The sequence below is a fragment of the Palaemon carinicauda genome, chromosome 28 (genome assembly GCF_036898095.1).
Source record: "Palaemon carinicauda isolate YSFRI2023 chromosome 28, ASM3689809v2, whole genome shotgun sequence".
Lineage (NCBI taxonomy): Eukaryota > Metazoa > Arthropoda > Malacostraca > Decapoda > Palaemonidae > Palaemon > Palaemon carinicauda.
Genome location: NC_090752.1, coordinates 51,397,147 through 51,415,087, shown reverse-complemented (window position 1 = coordinate 51,415,087; position 17,941 = coordinate 51,397,147). Strand labels below are relative to the sequence as shown.

At 39.3% G+C, this 17,941-nt stretch overlaps 1 protein-coding gene across 2 annotated transcripts in view; it reads right to left on the bottom strand.

Annotated features, from left to right (window-relative positions):
* The window catches only part of SCaMC (Short Calcium-binding Mitochondrial Carrier), a 346,502-nt gene that overhangs the window by 278,194 nt on the left and 50,367 nt on the right, over positions 1-17,941 (bottom strand). For both annotated transcript variants that reach the window (XM_068351977.1, XM_068351978.1), the window contains exon 2: positions 10,827-10,953. In XM_068351977.1, coding sequence (XP_068208078.1) covers positions 10,827-10,953 — 127 coding nt within the window. The remainder of the gene's footprint in view (positions 1-10,826; positions 10,954-17,941) is intronic.

Below are 17,941 nucleotides of genomic sequence, written 5' to 3'. Positions count from 1 at the left end.
TGAAACTGCTTGACAGTCTAGTGAGTTGGCAACAACCAAAGATGTGTGACTGAGAAGCATGCGGTAAGGTATGCAGAGCATGTTGTATGCAGAGTATGCTGTATGCAGAGCATGCTGTATGTAGAGCATGTTGTATGCAGAGCATGCTGAATGCAGAGCATGCTGTATGCAGAGCATGTTGTATGCAGAGCATGCTGAATGCAGAGCATGCTGTATGCAGAGCATGTTGTATGCAGAGCATGCTGTATGCAGAGCATGCTGTATGTAGAGCATGTTGTATGCAGAGCATGCTGAATGCAGAGCATGCTGTAAGCAGAGCATGTAAGGTAAGCAGAGCGTGTGCATGGCGTTTAACATTTCTCAGAAATTCCATGACCAGTGCTAGTGCGCTTTATGCATGCTTGCATGGGGTTTTAATATCAACATAATATATACCTTACATTCATAACTCATGATTCATATTTTTGCCATATTTTGCGATATTGTTAAAAATATATTGCCAGGAATACAAATATATTTTTATAAGTAATACAAATAACCTCCATTATCATAAGGTTTGAAAATGGAGGTAAGGTATGCTGAACAGCAGAGTCAGAACGAGCTGGAACAACAATAGTTGTGGTTTCCTCTTCAAGACTCTGTTGAGGGAACACCTGAGGCTCAGTCTGCAAAGGCTGATCAAAGGAAGTAGCAGAAGGTAGGCGCATGGGTGGAGGAGGCTGACTCCTGGCATGAGTGGCTGAACTCAAGGGTTGCGCTTGCTGAGTGGTTGGCGGATGCGCAGTAGCAAGTTCCTGAGGAACGAGTTGAGGTTCCTGCGGTGTGAGCTGAGAGCGAAAAGGTAGTGGCTGCGCAGAACGCAGTAAAAATCTCGCAAGTTGAGGCTCCTGAGGCGCAAGGCTAAGGTGTTGAGGTGCTTGCCTTGAGGAGGGTTGAGCTCGCTGCAGCGAGAGCTGAGGAGACTGACTCATGGACGGGAGAGGTTGTTGTACCTCAACCGAGTGTTGCATCACTGGTGGAGCAGCAAGTGGAGGCGGAGGAAGAGAGGTATAATCCTCCTGATCCCATTGTAAAGGTTGCCTTAAGGAAGGCGGAGGCTGAACACCACTGGGAACAGCAAACTCAGAACGTGGCTCAACATCGTACGCCTGGCAGGTGGTACTGCGATCAGGCGGAGCGAGCGCAGGCGGAGCGAGCGCAGGCGGAGGGAGTGTAGGCGGAGGCGGAGGCGCAACACTCTCAGCCCGACACTCACGCATCAAGTCCGAAAGCTGTGCTTGCATGGACTGTAGTAGAGTCCACTTGGGGTCGGCAGAAACTACAGTAGGCTGAGGTAAAGCCTTAACAGTCGAGCTCTGTTGTGGCAGAACCTTACTCCTCTTAGGCGGAGTGCATTCAACTGATGACTGAGGAGAGTCAGAGCTAACCCAATGACTGCATCCGGGTTGTTGAACTCTAACTTCGTACGTCTGGCAGAGGTCTGGACTTTACGTTTAAGAGGTCTTGAGACCTGAGACCAGCGTTTTCTCCCCTAAATTTCTTCTGCAGACGAGCAAAATAAGGGCTCAATCGTCTGCGGGTGGGAGTGACGGTCTCGGTAAGACACGCCCACAACCACCGAGGATACTTCTGTGCGCCGATCAAGGCCTGCTGAACCCTTCTGCCCTTCGACATTGCTTCTCCCCTGGGCTTGGGAGCTTGCAAGAGGTCCCGGACTGGGAGGACGACTGGCGCGCACAGAAGTACCCTCACGCACAACACTGACACACTTTGCGCTAATCACTTATCACTTTGATTTTCTGTTTGCACTTATTTCACTGAACTCGAAACTTTAAGTGGTTTGTACCTGAAACACGCAATTCTATCCTTTCTCAAAAGTTAGTAATTGCGAAAACAGAATTACAATGTAACAGAAAAATCTAATGAAAGATAAATAATTCAGTGGCTGGAAAGAGACTAAACACTAGATCACTCTAGAAACGTTTACCTTCTTCCCCTAAAGAGACTAGGGAGAAGAGCAAAAACGATAACAACGTTACTCGCTTGAATGAAACGTTTATCCTCCTCTTTCTCCCTCCGTCTCTATCTCTCTCTCTCTCTCTCTCTCTCTCTTGACTTAGAACCTGAGAGAAGAGCCCAATCATATATATCGTTAAAACATATTATTGTTAAAGGAAAAAACTGAAATATTTCCCAAAATGAAAAGTTCCTTTATTAGGATTAAAACCATTAAGTTAAGAAAGAATGAACAAAACGCTAGACACGGTTACTCTTACTGCAACGTGAAACCGTGAAAATTCTTTCTCTATCGTAACGATAGAGCGCAAGTTGAACGTTCTGAACGTCAACAACTGCAGAGACAAAACAAAACGTTAGTTCAACTTTGAAAACAGTACGAGACTATCAAAGAAATTCTTTCAAAGACATTAAAATAGCATAATATGTTAACAGGTAAAACCAAAATGACGGGCTCAATGTTAATTAACTTCGGTACCAAGAAAAGACCGCCTACTATTAGGAAGGTCGAATATAAACAAATATAAAAATTAATTTTAATAAGTTTATAATAAAAGGAAGTTAATCGAAGAGGCCTATAAGAGGCGGAGATATAAAATAAATCTATAACTTTTGTTAAGCAAAATTAAGAAAGAGAGTCTATACTCTCTTAGACACCAACACTTCCGTCTAAGGGAAGGGTCGGCCATTAAAAAGTGAAAGAGTTCATACTCTCTTCGTCACCATAATTAATCAAATTAATTCCAAAAGCTAACTAAGCTAATATAGAAGTTTCCAGTAAAGCGACAGCCGAAATCAAAGAGAAATACTTCACCAAAGTCGTGAAAATACTCCAAGAACATAAGCGTATCCCAGAACGTCTTGCCGGAAGCACGACAGAGGAATAATTGAGGAGGTGTCAACAAGAAGTACTTGAGTACCTGGCCACAGGTGGCGCTGGTAAGTACACCCCCTTCTAGTATTGTGATAGCTGGCGTATCCCTCCATAGAATTCTGTCGGGCAACGGAGTTGACAGCTACATGATTATCGGGTAAGTTTAATATTGAAAAATATCATATTTATCCTTGTTTCCTTTCCTCACTGCGTTATTTTCTCCGTTTGAGCCCCTGGGCTTATAGCATTCTATTTTGCCAACTAGGGTTGTAGCTTAGCAATTAAAAATAATAATAATAATAATAATAATAATAATAATAATAATAATAATAATAATAATACATCTTGCCTAAAAAAAAGGACATATGAGCACTTGTGATCATAAAATCTTTAATCTGGTATCAGTGTGTTAACTACCATATCTCACAGAGAAGTTAGTTTCTTTAATACAAAATGCCATTAGGTATGATTCAAGTCCACTGAATACTATACATGTAATTTTCTCTACATCTGAACATTGATTGTTATACAAAAAAAATACCCTTTATAGGGTGATATTGTTGATAGTGCCTCCTGTAATGCAAACACAAGGCAGTACGAATAATAAACATTTGCCGTCGACATTCCCAGCCTCAGGTGGTTTGTTTTCTGACTTATACTTTTTATTAGTTTTTACTAACACACACACACACAAAGAGAGAGAGAGAGAGAGAGAGAGAGAGAGAGAGAGAGAGAGAGAGAGAGAGAGAGAGAGAGAGAGAGAGAGAGAGAGAGGAGAGAGGGAGAGGGAGAGGGAGAGAGAGAGAGAGAGAGAGAGAGAGAGAGAGAGAGAGAGAGAGAGAGAGAGGAGAGGGAGAGGGAGAGGGAGAGAGAGAGAGAGAGAGAGAGAGAGAGAGAGAGAGAGAGAGAGAGAGAGAGAGAGAGAGAGAGAGAGAGAGATATTATTCCTCTTATGGTCACTTCATCTGATAGTTACCTTGAGGCTAATGTATCAGACTACAGTATATATTTGAATAATGAGAATGGACTGTCTGTTCTGCATTGCATAATTGGCTCTGCTTAATGAGCTGCATAGACCTCTTCTAATATAATCTACATAGGCTATGCAAAAATGCATATTACAGCATATTGAGCAACTTTACTAAGATAAAAATTCTGAAGTACTTTGAAATCTGCCTCATAATCAATCAAATTTCAACAATCAGGTTTCTCATGCATTTAATTGTATTTCTAGTCATCTCATGCATTTAATTGTATTTCTAGTCAGTTTCCAAAAAAATATTATACATGACACTCAATCATACTGTATCTTCTTAATGTATTTAGATGAATATATTTCTAGGGCAAAATTGTTACTTCATCAGAACTCTTAGATATCAGAGAACTAAATGAAAGTTTCAATAAAACTTTGTTTTTTCAAGAAAATCAACAAGAATTCCAGTCTTGAACTAGGCTCAACTACAATTGAATTATAAGGCAATATTTTTCTTTGCATATATCTAAAACAATTATATGTTCAATACACAGAAATTAATCAACTAATTATAACTTGAAACAAAAACTATACAGTAATTTCCATCTTGACTCCATCTTTCCTTATATTTTCATAGTTTTTCATAATTAATTCAAAGGAAAAGTATTCCACTCTGAATCAATCTTCCACTGCAATGCATTATAATGAAAAAATACTTTTTATAAAATAGTATTACCTTTGAGGTCCCAAAAATCCCATTGTTCTCACTTTGGACATATAACTAGGCAATAAAAACAGTACCCATTGAGTCTATTCCTTATTAGTTATTCATGTTACACAATTCATCGTTACTGTAAACACAAGTTTCCCCATTACAGTAATATTTGATCACCATGTTTCTTAGAAACACATTTCAGCCATCAGATAAAATCTTTAGAGGAAATTCCAAATACAAACTTTTATTACAGTATACTGTAAATGTAATTATTTAGCAATTTAAAAAAATGAGAACAAAATACCATGGAATATCTGTTTGTAGGTTATCTCAACATTATTCGGTCAATATTAATATTTTTGCTATGCCCTGACTTAGGTTTTACTCTAATTAGACCTTCCTCTTAGTTAATGATATTATCGTAAAAATTCTGCAGTGTATTACGTGGTAAAAATTTCCTTACATGCCGTTCAACACTGTATGGATTTCTTCCTTTCTTGCCAACACAATTTTCCTCTATAATTACTTTTTTAAATGTCTTTAAAATAAAAAAGCAACAGCAGCACTGCCAATGGGTAATAATATTTACAAGAAGCCTTCATTTTACATCAAAGATATTTTAAAAATAAGGAAAACTATATTATGAAAAAATCATCAATATGCAACATGAGCTTAAAATACGAACATACAAAGAAACCTATGAAATGTAATATTGTCATAAACAGTACAGTAATGCATAAATATACAGAATAGTAAACTCATATGCCTCCCCTAAGCCAATTTCCAATTAGTTGTCAAGAACAAAACATTGCTTCAAAACTCTACTTGAGTATCATTTCATATCGTCCTAAAATTCGACACAGCCCTGAAATTTTTTTTCCACAATTCACTTGTTTTGTCAATTTACAATTCTTAAGCCTATCTCTTTGTAGTACTGAACAACAGTAATCTATTAAAGATAGGATTCATGAAAGAAACCAAGTCCTTATTCACTCTTATATCAAAAGATAGTGCCTAACTTTATCACTGGACCCAAAAATTTGCCACACACTATTAAACAGCCTTGTTTTTGCAAAACATGAACAAATTTTAATAAAATTAGGCTAAATGGACAGCACACAGAGCTCAAAGAGCACTACAATTACATATGTACTGTATATCAAATGTAACGGACAATGAGGGTTTATGGAATATACAAAGATGAAACTTTCAACCTGGATACACAGAGGATATTGCTGTTGTTAGCATATAGGTTAGAAAACAAATACAAAGGTAGACACCAGTCTTTGCTGTCTTTCTGATAAGGCTTGTAAACCTATAAACAATAAACAAACCTTAAACTGTTGTCAACTGCAGCATTGGAAGTAGGTTGGCAAGATGAATGATTCTTAACAACTGACATCTGAGGCAAGACTAAAATCAACAGTCATAATTGTGGAATTTTAGAGGCTCCTTTAAAAAAAAAAAAAAAAAAAAAGAGGTATCAAGAAGTTGGAAAAAGGATAGATTTCAAAGCTAGAGATATGAGAAGAGGTGATGAGAAGTTTGTGAAAAAATAATAGCAACCATGGAAGCAACTGGGCAAACAGCAGTAGGCAAGTCAAGAAAATCAAAAAAAGAAAGGCACATATGAAAAAGTGCACAAAATTAAATACAACAGAGAACTTATTTTACATTCAAGTGTAAAAAGTCTACAAAATCAATTACAACAGACAACTTATTTTACATTCAAGTGTAAAAAAAGTTTGATAAAAACACAATTATGACAAAATTATTTAGATCTAGTGATTGCGGTAATTTTTAATTAAGCATACATATATACCCAGTGTTTTGTCTGTTCCTAGAAAAGCTGTATTCAATGTATAATTATAGCAGATAAAAGTAGACACTGAAGTAATGCATATTCAAACACACCTCTCTAAATTTTACACTACACTCTTCCAGGAGTGTCATGACCAGAACTTTTGATAATCAATAGGTTAAAGTAATTTTAATTTGCTTCATGGAATTTGGGCCATAAGGCCTGTTACTGGAGTCAGGGATCCCATTCAGTGCCATAGTGCCACTGAGAGGAGAACCCTACAGTTGCATTATGAAGGAAAAGTTAAGAGGCCTGACAGCAAGATGAAAGCAATATAAGTAAAGTTGAAGACTAAAAAGTTGGTGAAACTATGGGCCAAAAGGATGCCGAAAGACCTTTTAGTACAGTAACATTAGCCTAAAGTGACAGTGAGAGGTGCAATGACGGCACTATTCCTCAACCAAAGCTAAAGGAGTTGGCGTCTTTCTTTCATTTATTAAATCACATGACAAAACCCAACATCCACACAAAAACGACAGTGGTCACGAAAAAGCAGATGTAGAGGAAATCAATCATAAGGGGTGTAAAGTTGGCTTTCCCTGTAATATGAGAGGACTGCTTGTACAGAATATCAAAATAATTTCCAATCTCGTAAATGTGTATATATGAATTACAAATATCTTATTTTACCTGTGTTGAATTACCACTTATGAGGAAGGATATGCTGCATCTCTCCACTCTTCTATCCAATCCATTCTAATTCAGTAATAAATACTAGTACATATCAAAGATGGCAGGACAAATGAGTGTCATAATGACAATAGCCAAGCCTCTAATGCCTAGAGTGTCAAAAACAACATTATGCCCACAAGAATTAAAGTAATAAGCTATGGTACAAGATGAATTACATTTCCCAATTAGCCATAAAAAATAATTGAAACTCTCCAAAAAACTGACATTGGTACGAGTATAGTTCTCATACAATGTTGAAACATCACTTCCTAAGATGACTAAAATGTGGCAAGTGTTTTTCGAAAGACTCATGCATTACTTATGACCTTTGTTCTTTTAAGGTAATTTATTCCCTCAGTGACATATTACATTACTTCCTCTGTGGTCTTCAACACCCATTAATCCTAATTAGGTTGAAATACCAAAAGAGAACACTATCAAAGAAGAAAATCACTGAAACATTTCTTCATTCTAAAAGTTCATCAAACCACATGTAGGAGTTAGAGCATCCTACTGACATTGTTGAAAGAAGGAAGGGGTTGGAAAGGATAATATTTGTAAGGTGCTCTCGGTAAAAATTCTGCCTGGTCAAAAATTTAAATGAAATGTACAGTACAGTACCTTGGTCTTTCTGAGTCTCAATTAAACTAATCTAAAGTACTATTTTTCAGTCAACATCAAAGAGGCTACATATTCCTGGCATGGCAGTCTTAAGATTTGTCTTACAATATTTCAAAATAAACAATCCATACCCTGTACTGTATTATCAAAGAGTCATCATTCAAAATTAAGGTTGAAAAAACAATAGTGATTAAATATATGAATTATGAATGTATTATCAGTAAAACATTTTAATAGTAAATTTGAATTTCTCCTAGCTATACAATCCTCAAAGCATTTAGAATAAGGAATGTCTTCAGTGGAGTTGTATCGGCTATTAAAATCATTGATAGGGTAGTTAATGACAGGTAGTTAGTGCTTGTGAGTATCCCCACCAACTCTCCTGTCACTTTTGACAACCTTAAGCTCAGGACCAAAAGGGATGGTTGAGGTTTAACTAAAAAGGTCTCATGTTAGTATACCTAGGAAAAATTCATTTTACTTTTAGTGCTATTTTTTCATATAGGTAAACAAAATTTTTGTCCTTTAAAATAGGGAGACTCATTTATTGGAGGGTAGAAAGCCCCATAGAACCTAATTGATTGGTTCTTTTTCTTCCTTTAAATATGTTAGTTTCCTTGATCCCATATGGGACTGAGGGAAAGACTTCAGTAATCTCTTATCAGCCCAACATAGGGATGAGTAAGCTGATAAGGTCTCGCCAGTACTCGGTTGTGTACCTGGTATTTGGTCAATGAAAGAATCTTTTTCCCGTGCAGGAAACACAGTTTGAAAAGCGAAACCTGGTGCATGATGGCCAATGAGTTAGTAATCATTCTACCATGAAGGAGAAATACTACTAAAATATCTAGCCTAATATGAATGATACTCAGAAATGTAGTTTAGCTACATCAAGATTAGATCCAGCATGTAACGGTACAAATGCTTTACACAAGTGAAGGAAGAAAAGTAGCAGCAGAAGACCCCTCATTCTAACTTTCCTCCAGACTTACATCAAACAAATTACCATAGTCAAGATGCTTTTTGTCTGTATGGGAGCTGGGCTGGCCAAGAACATAAGTGTTGAAAGACTTGTGGGTATACTCCATAGAATAAAAGGCTGTGAACATTCTTTGGCACATCCTAACTCCATCACCTCTCTGACTACAAGATTCTTCAGACCGTGAGCTCTTGCTGAAGCTTGTACCTTGACTGCCTTAATGGTTGAAGAGTATGCTCTTTGATTATCTCACGACACCTTTTCTTGGTTCTGCCAGTGCTAGGAAAAGTTGTTGACAGTAAAGTATGAGATGTCAAGTCTTCTTCACATAGCACCCCCAGAAAACTCTGTGCACAAAAGCATATCTTCTTGATTATTACACAATGCTTCACAATTAGAGGGGACGGAGAAGGTCTCAAACCTGGGTTGTGTGAAGAAGGGTTCTAGATTTGGTCACAAATTTAGGCACAAAACTAAAGAGACCCTCTCCCATCCTTAAGCTTGCTTTAATACAAGTGTGTTCGTGCAACTTGCCAACTCTCTCTGCCAATGCTACAGCTAGCAAAAAGACAATGCTGAGAGTCAGATCTGTCTGATGGCCTTCTCAAGAAAACATACAAGGTATGAGTATGAGACGAAAGCACTGGTCACATCCCACTCCCACAAGCCCTTCTGTCGGGAGACAACAGCTGAGAAGTAGCCTTTCACAGTCGTGACTCAGAGGCGCTTCTAGTCAAAGATCAATGAGCCAGTCCTTGATCTGAGCTGGAGATGGTAACCACTCGACTTGTAGCCATTTGGGAGAAACCAGATTCATTTCAGACCTGATGTGATCAACACTCTATTAATCATCTGACGAATCAAACTGAATGGGAAAAGGAGTAAACATCCATATGATCCCATGGGCAATTCCTATGAGAATAACACTGACTATGAATCTGGAATGGGAACAGAACACAGGGATCTTCCTGTTTAGCCGTGTGGGTGGGGCTACTTGTCTGCACCAGCCACCTGTTATTAACTACCTTGTTAATGATTTCAACAGCCATTCCAACTCCACTAAAGACATTCACTGTCTTAAAAGGCTAATAGTTTTGTATAATTGTAGGAAAAAATTATCATAATAAAATTGATACTGTACTATAATAAATATGATTATCATCATTACTGTTGTTGTTCAAAATAAGCTAATATAGAACGAACCTAAAACCCAATCAACTTAAAAAGTAGGCTTTACTGTACAGTATAGAAGCATGCCTACATATTTAGACAGTTCAGCCCTCTTAAGCCAGATCACCTTAGCTGGCAATAAAAAACAAAGATCTTCCCTTGAAAAATTAAACTTAACTTTGTAACCTCCAAATTACATTAGGTCAATTTTAGTACCTGTGCTAAAACCAAATATAAGAAAAAGAGACTAACACTTAATTCCACATCACAGTACTGTATTGCTAAAACATCAATAGAAAAATTATTTCCCAACAAAACAGGACATCTTCTAGCGAGGGACATTTGCATTGAAGATGAGGACAAATAATTCTTTAACGAACTAAATAAATCTATTACCAGCAAAATTTACACCATAGTGGTCAGCAATAAGTACCATAAACAAAAATAATTGTAGTGTAAAACTAACCAAAAGTGCAAGAGAAAAAATGAGACTATATACTGAATACAGTACTATGCAGTACAATACTGTACTGTATAAATGAAATAGGAATTGAATTATTCAACAATTCCAGCATATACATGAACCAACACAAAAATTACACAACAATTATACAGATACAATACGCAAAAGCCCTTGTATTCATAAATCATAATCAGTTAAAATAACATGTAACATGCAATTTCACCACCTCCTCCTCCCAACAAATATATTTAAACAAATATTTCATACATCCCTATACATTTTATGTATACATTTCTAAGACTGTTAATTGTAGTAAAGTCCAGGCATCCAGTACCATCCTTTAACTATAATAAAATTTTCTTTCACCAGCGCAATTAAATTACCTTTTAAGACAGTTATCGAGCCTAAGCCTTAATCACCAACCAGGAAGCCTTAATTCAGTTAAACCAAGAAACCTCCAAATATAAAGTGAAATAACTTACCGTCACTATTAGCATCCAGAGTGCTAAAAACAAGTAACAGTTTCTTCTCATGTTCTTGAACATAGTTGACAAACTCCGCTAAAGTGAGGTCGTTGCTATTGTTTACGTCAGCACGTTCAATCAATTTCTGTCAAGGAAAGGGTAAACGATAATTTTCACATAAACGATTACAACACTAGATAATTATTTTACATCTGAGTCTGTGCAAAACAACAATATGTCTGCTTTCTCTGACTTTCAATTTTCAAAACTGAATATGCTAATATTGCCTCAAAGGTAATTATGTGAAGAAATTCAAAAGAAAATTCCAGTACAGAAGTAATAGATTTAGAATACTCTTTCACCTATACATCTTCTAATCTTATTACTACATTGTACTTTCAAAAGTTATATAGAATTTCTTTGGAATTAAAAGGGGAAAATCCAAGTTGCATTCATTGTCAAACGCAATAAATTAACAAAGAACAAAAAGGATAGCAAGTACAAGCAATCTTTGTAGAAGAAATTTCCAAAATTGGTGTATAGTATACTGAACAATGAATTGTTACCAGAGTGAAAAATAAAGTGTGAACTATAATATTTCACATCATGTTTTCAACATGAAATCCATTCAACTAGTGTCATGTATTGCAATCTTAAAACCACATACCATTTCTAAGCTGTCTCAAATAATGTCACTTTAAACACACCATAGAGAACTCACAACTCTGGAGGAGAAAAAGACTTATTGACCTTAAGGTACTGTATTATTCCATGGTTCATCAAGGATCTTGCAGGTTAACTCACCCAGGTATTTTGCAACCTTTTTTTACACTGAACACTGGTTTTAAGCCATTATTTTTGGAATACTGTACAGTTCAATACATAGTTACCAGTAGATACAAACAAAAATTATTGTTTGTAGCTGAAGAAAACAAAATTAAATATATAAAAATGCTCTTACGTAGCTTGGAATTCTTTTAACAATTCATTATTGTATTTAATCAATAGGATTGAATGGAGAGTCAATGCCATGTTTAGTTCAGTTTGTAGTACTGTACTGTAAAATAATTCCCAGCAATGCTGAAAACAAGCTCAGATGCAAGCAAACAATTGTCTTGCAAAGTTTTTAGTAGATCTAGAAGTGACACTTCTTTCCAGTATAGCAATGGATCACTAGAATACAGGAAAGTTCCTTCCTATACATATTGCTTCAACATAAGCCGTGTTGAGGAATTTCCTTGCAATCCTTCTTGTGGTTGCATTTCTGATAAACATTCTGATCTGAAAGGAAACAGTTTTTGTGTTTTTGTGTTATGACTCCATCATAATTTTTACTTCCTGTATGCACTGTTGATACTCTGTGAACTACTTCAAATTCTTTGAGCTTTTCCTTGACATACACAGCAGTGCTTCATCCTCCTGCTCGTGTTGAAAGCCAATCCAGTTTATACTTTGATCCAAAAAATCTCTCGCCTGAACATCTCTCCTTTCCATATATGGATTCAATCTTTTCCTCACAGAATCCAGTAATATTTCAGCTAGTTGTTCACAGTAAAGTATTGTACTTGGGGATTACAAATTGTTCTCCAGTGAGTATAAGTCCTTGAATTACTAGTTACTATCTTCTATCCCTCCACAGCTTCCAAGGCATCATAAAAAGGTTTGAGGACAATCAGAAGCTCCATTAAGGTAGAAATTTCTAATGGCATGATTTTCTTACCCCTCTTGTTGTCGCTGGGACATAAGATCAATTAAACTGTTCAGCTTTACGGGGTTTATGAGTACAGCACTGTATAGATTTCACCCTTTTCAACTTGGAATTCCATCTTGTTACATTTTGTGCCTGGATCACAACCCGTTCCACTTCAAATTATATTATATTCTTCAGTCACTAATTACATTACAATTAAAATTTCATTTTAATTACAGTTACACAATATTCTCTAATTACAGTAATTACATTTCAAATAAATTACAAGGACAATTACTCTAACCAGAGCATAAGACCAAGATGATCACACTGTTGAACAGCAAAGAGAAAAGGCAAATGTGTCTTTCATGTTCTATTTGTAGTCAAGAATCTCCATTTCCCCATGCCAAATCCTAACAAAAACTTTACGGCATAAGTTGTTTATTCATGGTAGTTGCAAAATTGTTCTCTATAATAACTGACCACATATTGTACTGTGATGCAATGATTTTTCTACAGAAATATTATATTACTTCTTTGTGTCATAGAAATATTTTCCCGTCAGTGTACATCTCAAAATAGGTTGAATAATATTTGTTTCACAAACAGGCACAAAGCAATCACCCAACTGAAATGACAAATTCATAGATAATTTGTATTTTTCCTAACTATACAAACCTTAGCTATTTATTAGGGGTTATACTTTCGGCGGAGCTGAAATGACGAGCCATTAAAATTTAGCGAGGGTTAACTACCCACACAGCTAGTTAGCGGAGGTAGGGGGGGGTAGCTTACTACCACTCCTGTTCACAAACCTGTGATTTAGTCACTTTGCTTAGCAGTAGGACTTCAAGGGGGATAGGGATGGCGGGCAAGTTTGTATTAATAGCTACGGTTTGTATAGTTAGGAAAAATGTTATTTTTATTAATAAAATAAATTTTTGAATATACTTACCCGGTGATTATATAAGCTGCAACTCTGTTGCTCGACAGAAAACTCTACGTTCAAAATACGCCAGCGATCGCTATGCAGGTAGGGGGTGTACATCAACAGCGCCATCTGTCGAGCAGGTACTCAGTACTCAATGTAAACACAGAACCAATTTTCTCCTCGGTCCACTGGGTCTCTATTGGGGAGGAAGGGAGGGTCCTTTAATATATAATCACCGGGTAAGTATATTCAAAAATTTATTTTATTAATAAAAATAACATTTTTCAATATTAAACTTAGCCGGTGATTATATAAGCTGATTCACACCCAGGGGGGTGGGTAGAGACCAGCATTACTTGTTTACATTATTATGAGCTAAGTATTTTGTATTTCATTTTAGCAGTTATTCAAAATAACAAACATAAAATAAATAAGTACCTGGTAAGGAAGTTGACTTGAACAATTACTCTGCCTTTTTAAGTACGTCTTCCTTACGGAGCCTCGCGATCCTCTTAGGATGCTGAGCGACCCCTAGGATCTGAAGTATCAAGGGTTGCAACCCATACAACAGGACCTCATCAAAACCTCTAATCTAGGCGCTTCTCAAGAAATGACTTTGACCACCCGCCAAATCAAGTAGGATGCGAAAGGCTTCTTAGCCTTCCGGACAACCCAAAAAACAATAATAAAACATTTCAAGAGAAAGATTAAAAAGGTTATGGAATTAGGGAATTGTAGTGGTGAGCCCTCACCCACTACTGCACTCGTTGCTACGAATGGTCCCAGAGTGTAGCAGTTCTCGTAAAGAGACTGGACATTCTTAAGATAAAAAGACGCGAATACTGACTTGCTTTTCCAATAGGTTGCGTCGATTATACTTTGCAGAGATCTATTTTGTTTAAAGGCCACGGAAGTTGCGACAGCTCTAACTTCGTGTGTCCTTACCTTCAGCAAAGCTTGGTCTTCCTCATTCAGATGGGAATGAGCTTCTCGTATTAAGTCTGATAAAATAGGATAAAGCATTCTTTGAAATAGGCAAAGATGGTTTCTTAACTGAACACCATAAAGCTTCAGACGGGCCTCGTAAAGGTTTAGTTCGTTTAAATAGAACTTAAGAGCTCTTACAGGACATAAGACTCTTTCTAGTTCATTTCCAACCATACGATAAGTTTGGAATATCGAACGATATTGGCCAAGGCCGAGAAGGCAGCTCGTTTTTGGCTAGAAAACCAAGTTGTAGAACATGTAGCCGTTTCGGATGAGAATCCGATGTTCTTGCTGAAGGCACGAATCTCACCGACTCTTTTAGCTGTGGCTAAGCATACCAGGAAAAGAGTCTTTAAGGTGAGATCTTTCAGGGAGGCTGATTGTAGCGGTTCGAACCTGTCTGACATAAGGAATCTTAGTACCACGTCTAAATTCCAACCAGGTGTAACCAAACGACGCTCCTTCGTGGTCTCAAAAGACTTAAGGAGGTCCTGTAGATCTTTATTGTTGGAAAGATCTAAGCCTCTGTGACGGAAGACTGATGCCAACATGCTTCTGTAACCCTTGATAGTGGGAGCTGAAAGAGATCGTTCTTTCCTCAGATATAAGAGGAAGTCAGCTATTTGAGTTACAGAGGTACTGGTCGAGGATACGGATACTGACTTGCACCAGTTTCGGAAGATTTCCCACTTCGATTGGTAGACTCTAAGGGTGGATGTTCTCCTTGCTCTAGCAATCGCTCTGGCTGCCTCCTTCGAAAAGCCTCTAGCTCTCGAGAGTCTTTCGATAGTCTGAAGGCAGTCAGACGAAGAGCGTGGAGGCCTTGGTGTACCTTCTTTACGCGTGGCTGACGTAGAAGGTCCACCTTTAGGGGAAGTGTTCTGGGAACGTCTACTAGCCATCGAAGTACCTCGGTGAACCATTCTCTCGCGGGCCAGAGGGAAGCAACTAGCGTCAACCTTGTCCCTTCGTGAGAGGCGAACTTCTGCAGTACCTTGTTGACAATCTTGAACGGAGGGAATGCATATAGATCTAGATGTGACCAATCTAGCAGAAAGGCATCTATATGAACTGCTGCTGGGTCCGGGATTGGAGAGCAAAATATTGGGAGCCTCTTGGTCATCGAGGTTGCGAAGAGATCTATGGTTGGCTGGCCCCAGGTGGCCCAAAGTCTCTTGCATACATCGTTGTGGAGGGTCCATTCTGTTGGAATTATTTGTCCCTTCCGACTGAGACAATCTGCCATGACATTCAAGTTGCCTTGGATGAACCTCGTTACTAGTGATATGTCTAGACCTTTTGACCAGGTGAGGAGGTCCCTTGCGATCTCGTACAATGTCAGAGAGTAGGTCCCTCCTTGCTTGGAGATGTACGCCAAAGCCGTGGTGTTGTCCGAGTTCACCTCCACCACTTTGCCTTGAAGGAGAGACCTGAAGCTTTTCCAGGTCAGACGTACTGCCAGTAGCTCCTTGCAGTTGAAATGCATTGTCCTTTGACTCGAGTTCCATAATCCCGAGCATTCCCGACCGTCTAATGTCGCACCCCAGCCTACGTCCGATGCGTCCGAGAAGAGAACGTGGTTGGGAGTCTGAACAGTCAGGGGAAGACCCTCTCTAAGGTTGATATAGTCCTTTCACCAAGTCAGACAAGGCTTTATCTTTCCGGAAACCGGGATCGAGACCGCTTCTAGCGTCTTGTCCTTTTTCCAGTGAAAAGCTAGATGGAATAGAAGAGGACGGAGGTGTAGTCTTCCTAGTGACACAAATTGATCCACGGATGACAGTGTCCCTACCAGACTCATCCACAGCCTGACTGGGCAGCGTTCCTTCTTCAGCATCTTCTGGATGGATAGCAGGGCTGGGGGCTGATCGTCTTGTTCAGCAACGTCCTCATCAGAGGGTTCCTCATCCGAAACTGATGAGGAAACGGCAACGGAGTGTGCAACGTCTGACTCGCTGAATCCGGTCGCACTGGTGGATGCGTGACGGAGCCGGACGCAATATCATGGAACTGCTGTACAGTCAACCCGAAACTGTCTAGACTGTCTGGGTTGTGCAGTCAACACCCTACCGGGTTGCTGAGGTTGACGCACTGCGTCACAACAAGTCACCTCTGCTGGTTGTTGAACGTCCTGAACGTCAACAACCACCTCCGAGCGTCGCTTAACGTCAACGTGCGACTGGCAACCCACACTGGGTCGCATCGGTGGAGGAACCACCTCAACTGGCAGACGCGAGTAGGTTACCTCAGCGTCAACAGGGCGCACAACCGACCGGTTGGAAGGTTGTTGGCCAGAAGGAGGAACCACCTCAACTGGCAGACGCGAGTAGGTTACCTCAGCGTCAACAGGGCGCACAACCGACCGGTTGGAAGGTTGTTGGCCAGAAGGAGGAACCACCTCAACTGGCAGACGCGAGTAGGTTACCTCAGCGTCAACAGGGCTCACAACCGACCGGTTGGAAGGTTGTTGGCCAGAAGGTTCTTCTCCGCATTTAAGTCCTCTATCAAGGACGCAAGCTTGGACTGCATGTCTTGCAGCAAAGCCCATTAGGGTCTACGGGAGCAGGTGTGGCAACAGACGGGGTTAGCGACTGAGGCGGAACCATTTACCATCCCTGAAAGCCTTGTTATGTGTGACATAATAGTACAGCAAAACTTCAAAGGCTCGACAAAAGTTGAGAAGTTGACCTGTAAACAACTTTGAGCGTCTCCTGGCTAGGCGCCAGGGCGAGTCTACCAGAATTGAGAAGTCTATCTGGGCAGAGGCATGAACTCCCAAGCCGAGAACTGCTCTCGTGTCCTATCAGACTCTCGCTCTATAAGCCAGTTTAAAAGAAGGGAAATCAAAAGGCTGTATCCCTAAAACTCCTCCTGGTGCAAAAACCAGTCACCTAGCCAACGTAACGCTCTCTAGGAGAGCGAGAGAGCACTAGCTTAAAAACAACGGCTTCGAAGTAGCTAGGCCTAGTGTAAGTTCTGACGTTTAGGCGAACGAGGAGCAGCAGTTACAAGATCCGGACGAAGATCCTAAAAAAAAGTCATTATCATTTAATTAAAGTTCATAGGAGGCTAAGCAGCTTAAGGCTCCTCTCCAAATGACAGAGTCCTCAAGGGAATATTAGTAGGAGGGAGAACAGCAACTTCCTCATCTACAGGAACCTTGTCCGATAAAAGCTAGGTTACCTCAGTGAGTCTCTAACTGGTGCATTAGTAGCAGACCAGAAGGCAACGTCATGTAACTGCTTGACAGTCTGTGAACTGTCAACAACTGAACTGTCAACCACAACAGGTGCGTGAGGACATACAGTGTCCACTCGAGACTGCTTTGACTGTCTAGACTGAGCAGTCAAAACAACTCTAGAATGCGGAGGTTGACGCATCGCGTCAAAACAAAACAACTTAGACTGTTGTTGTACCTCGCGAACGTCAACGGAAGGTTCCGTGCGTTACTGAACGTCAACATGCGGCTGGCAGGGTACACTGGAACGCATGGGTGGCAGGACTCTCTCAGCTGGAGTGCGGCAG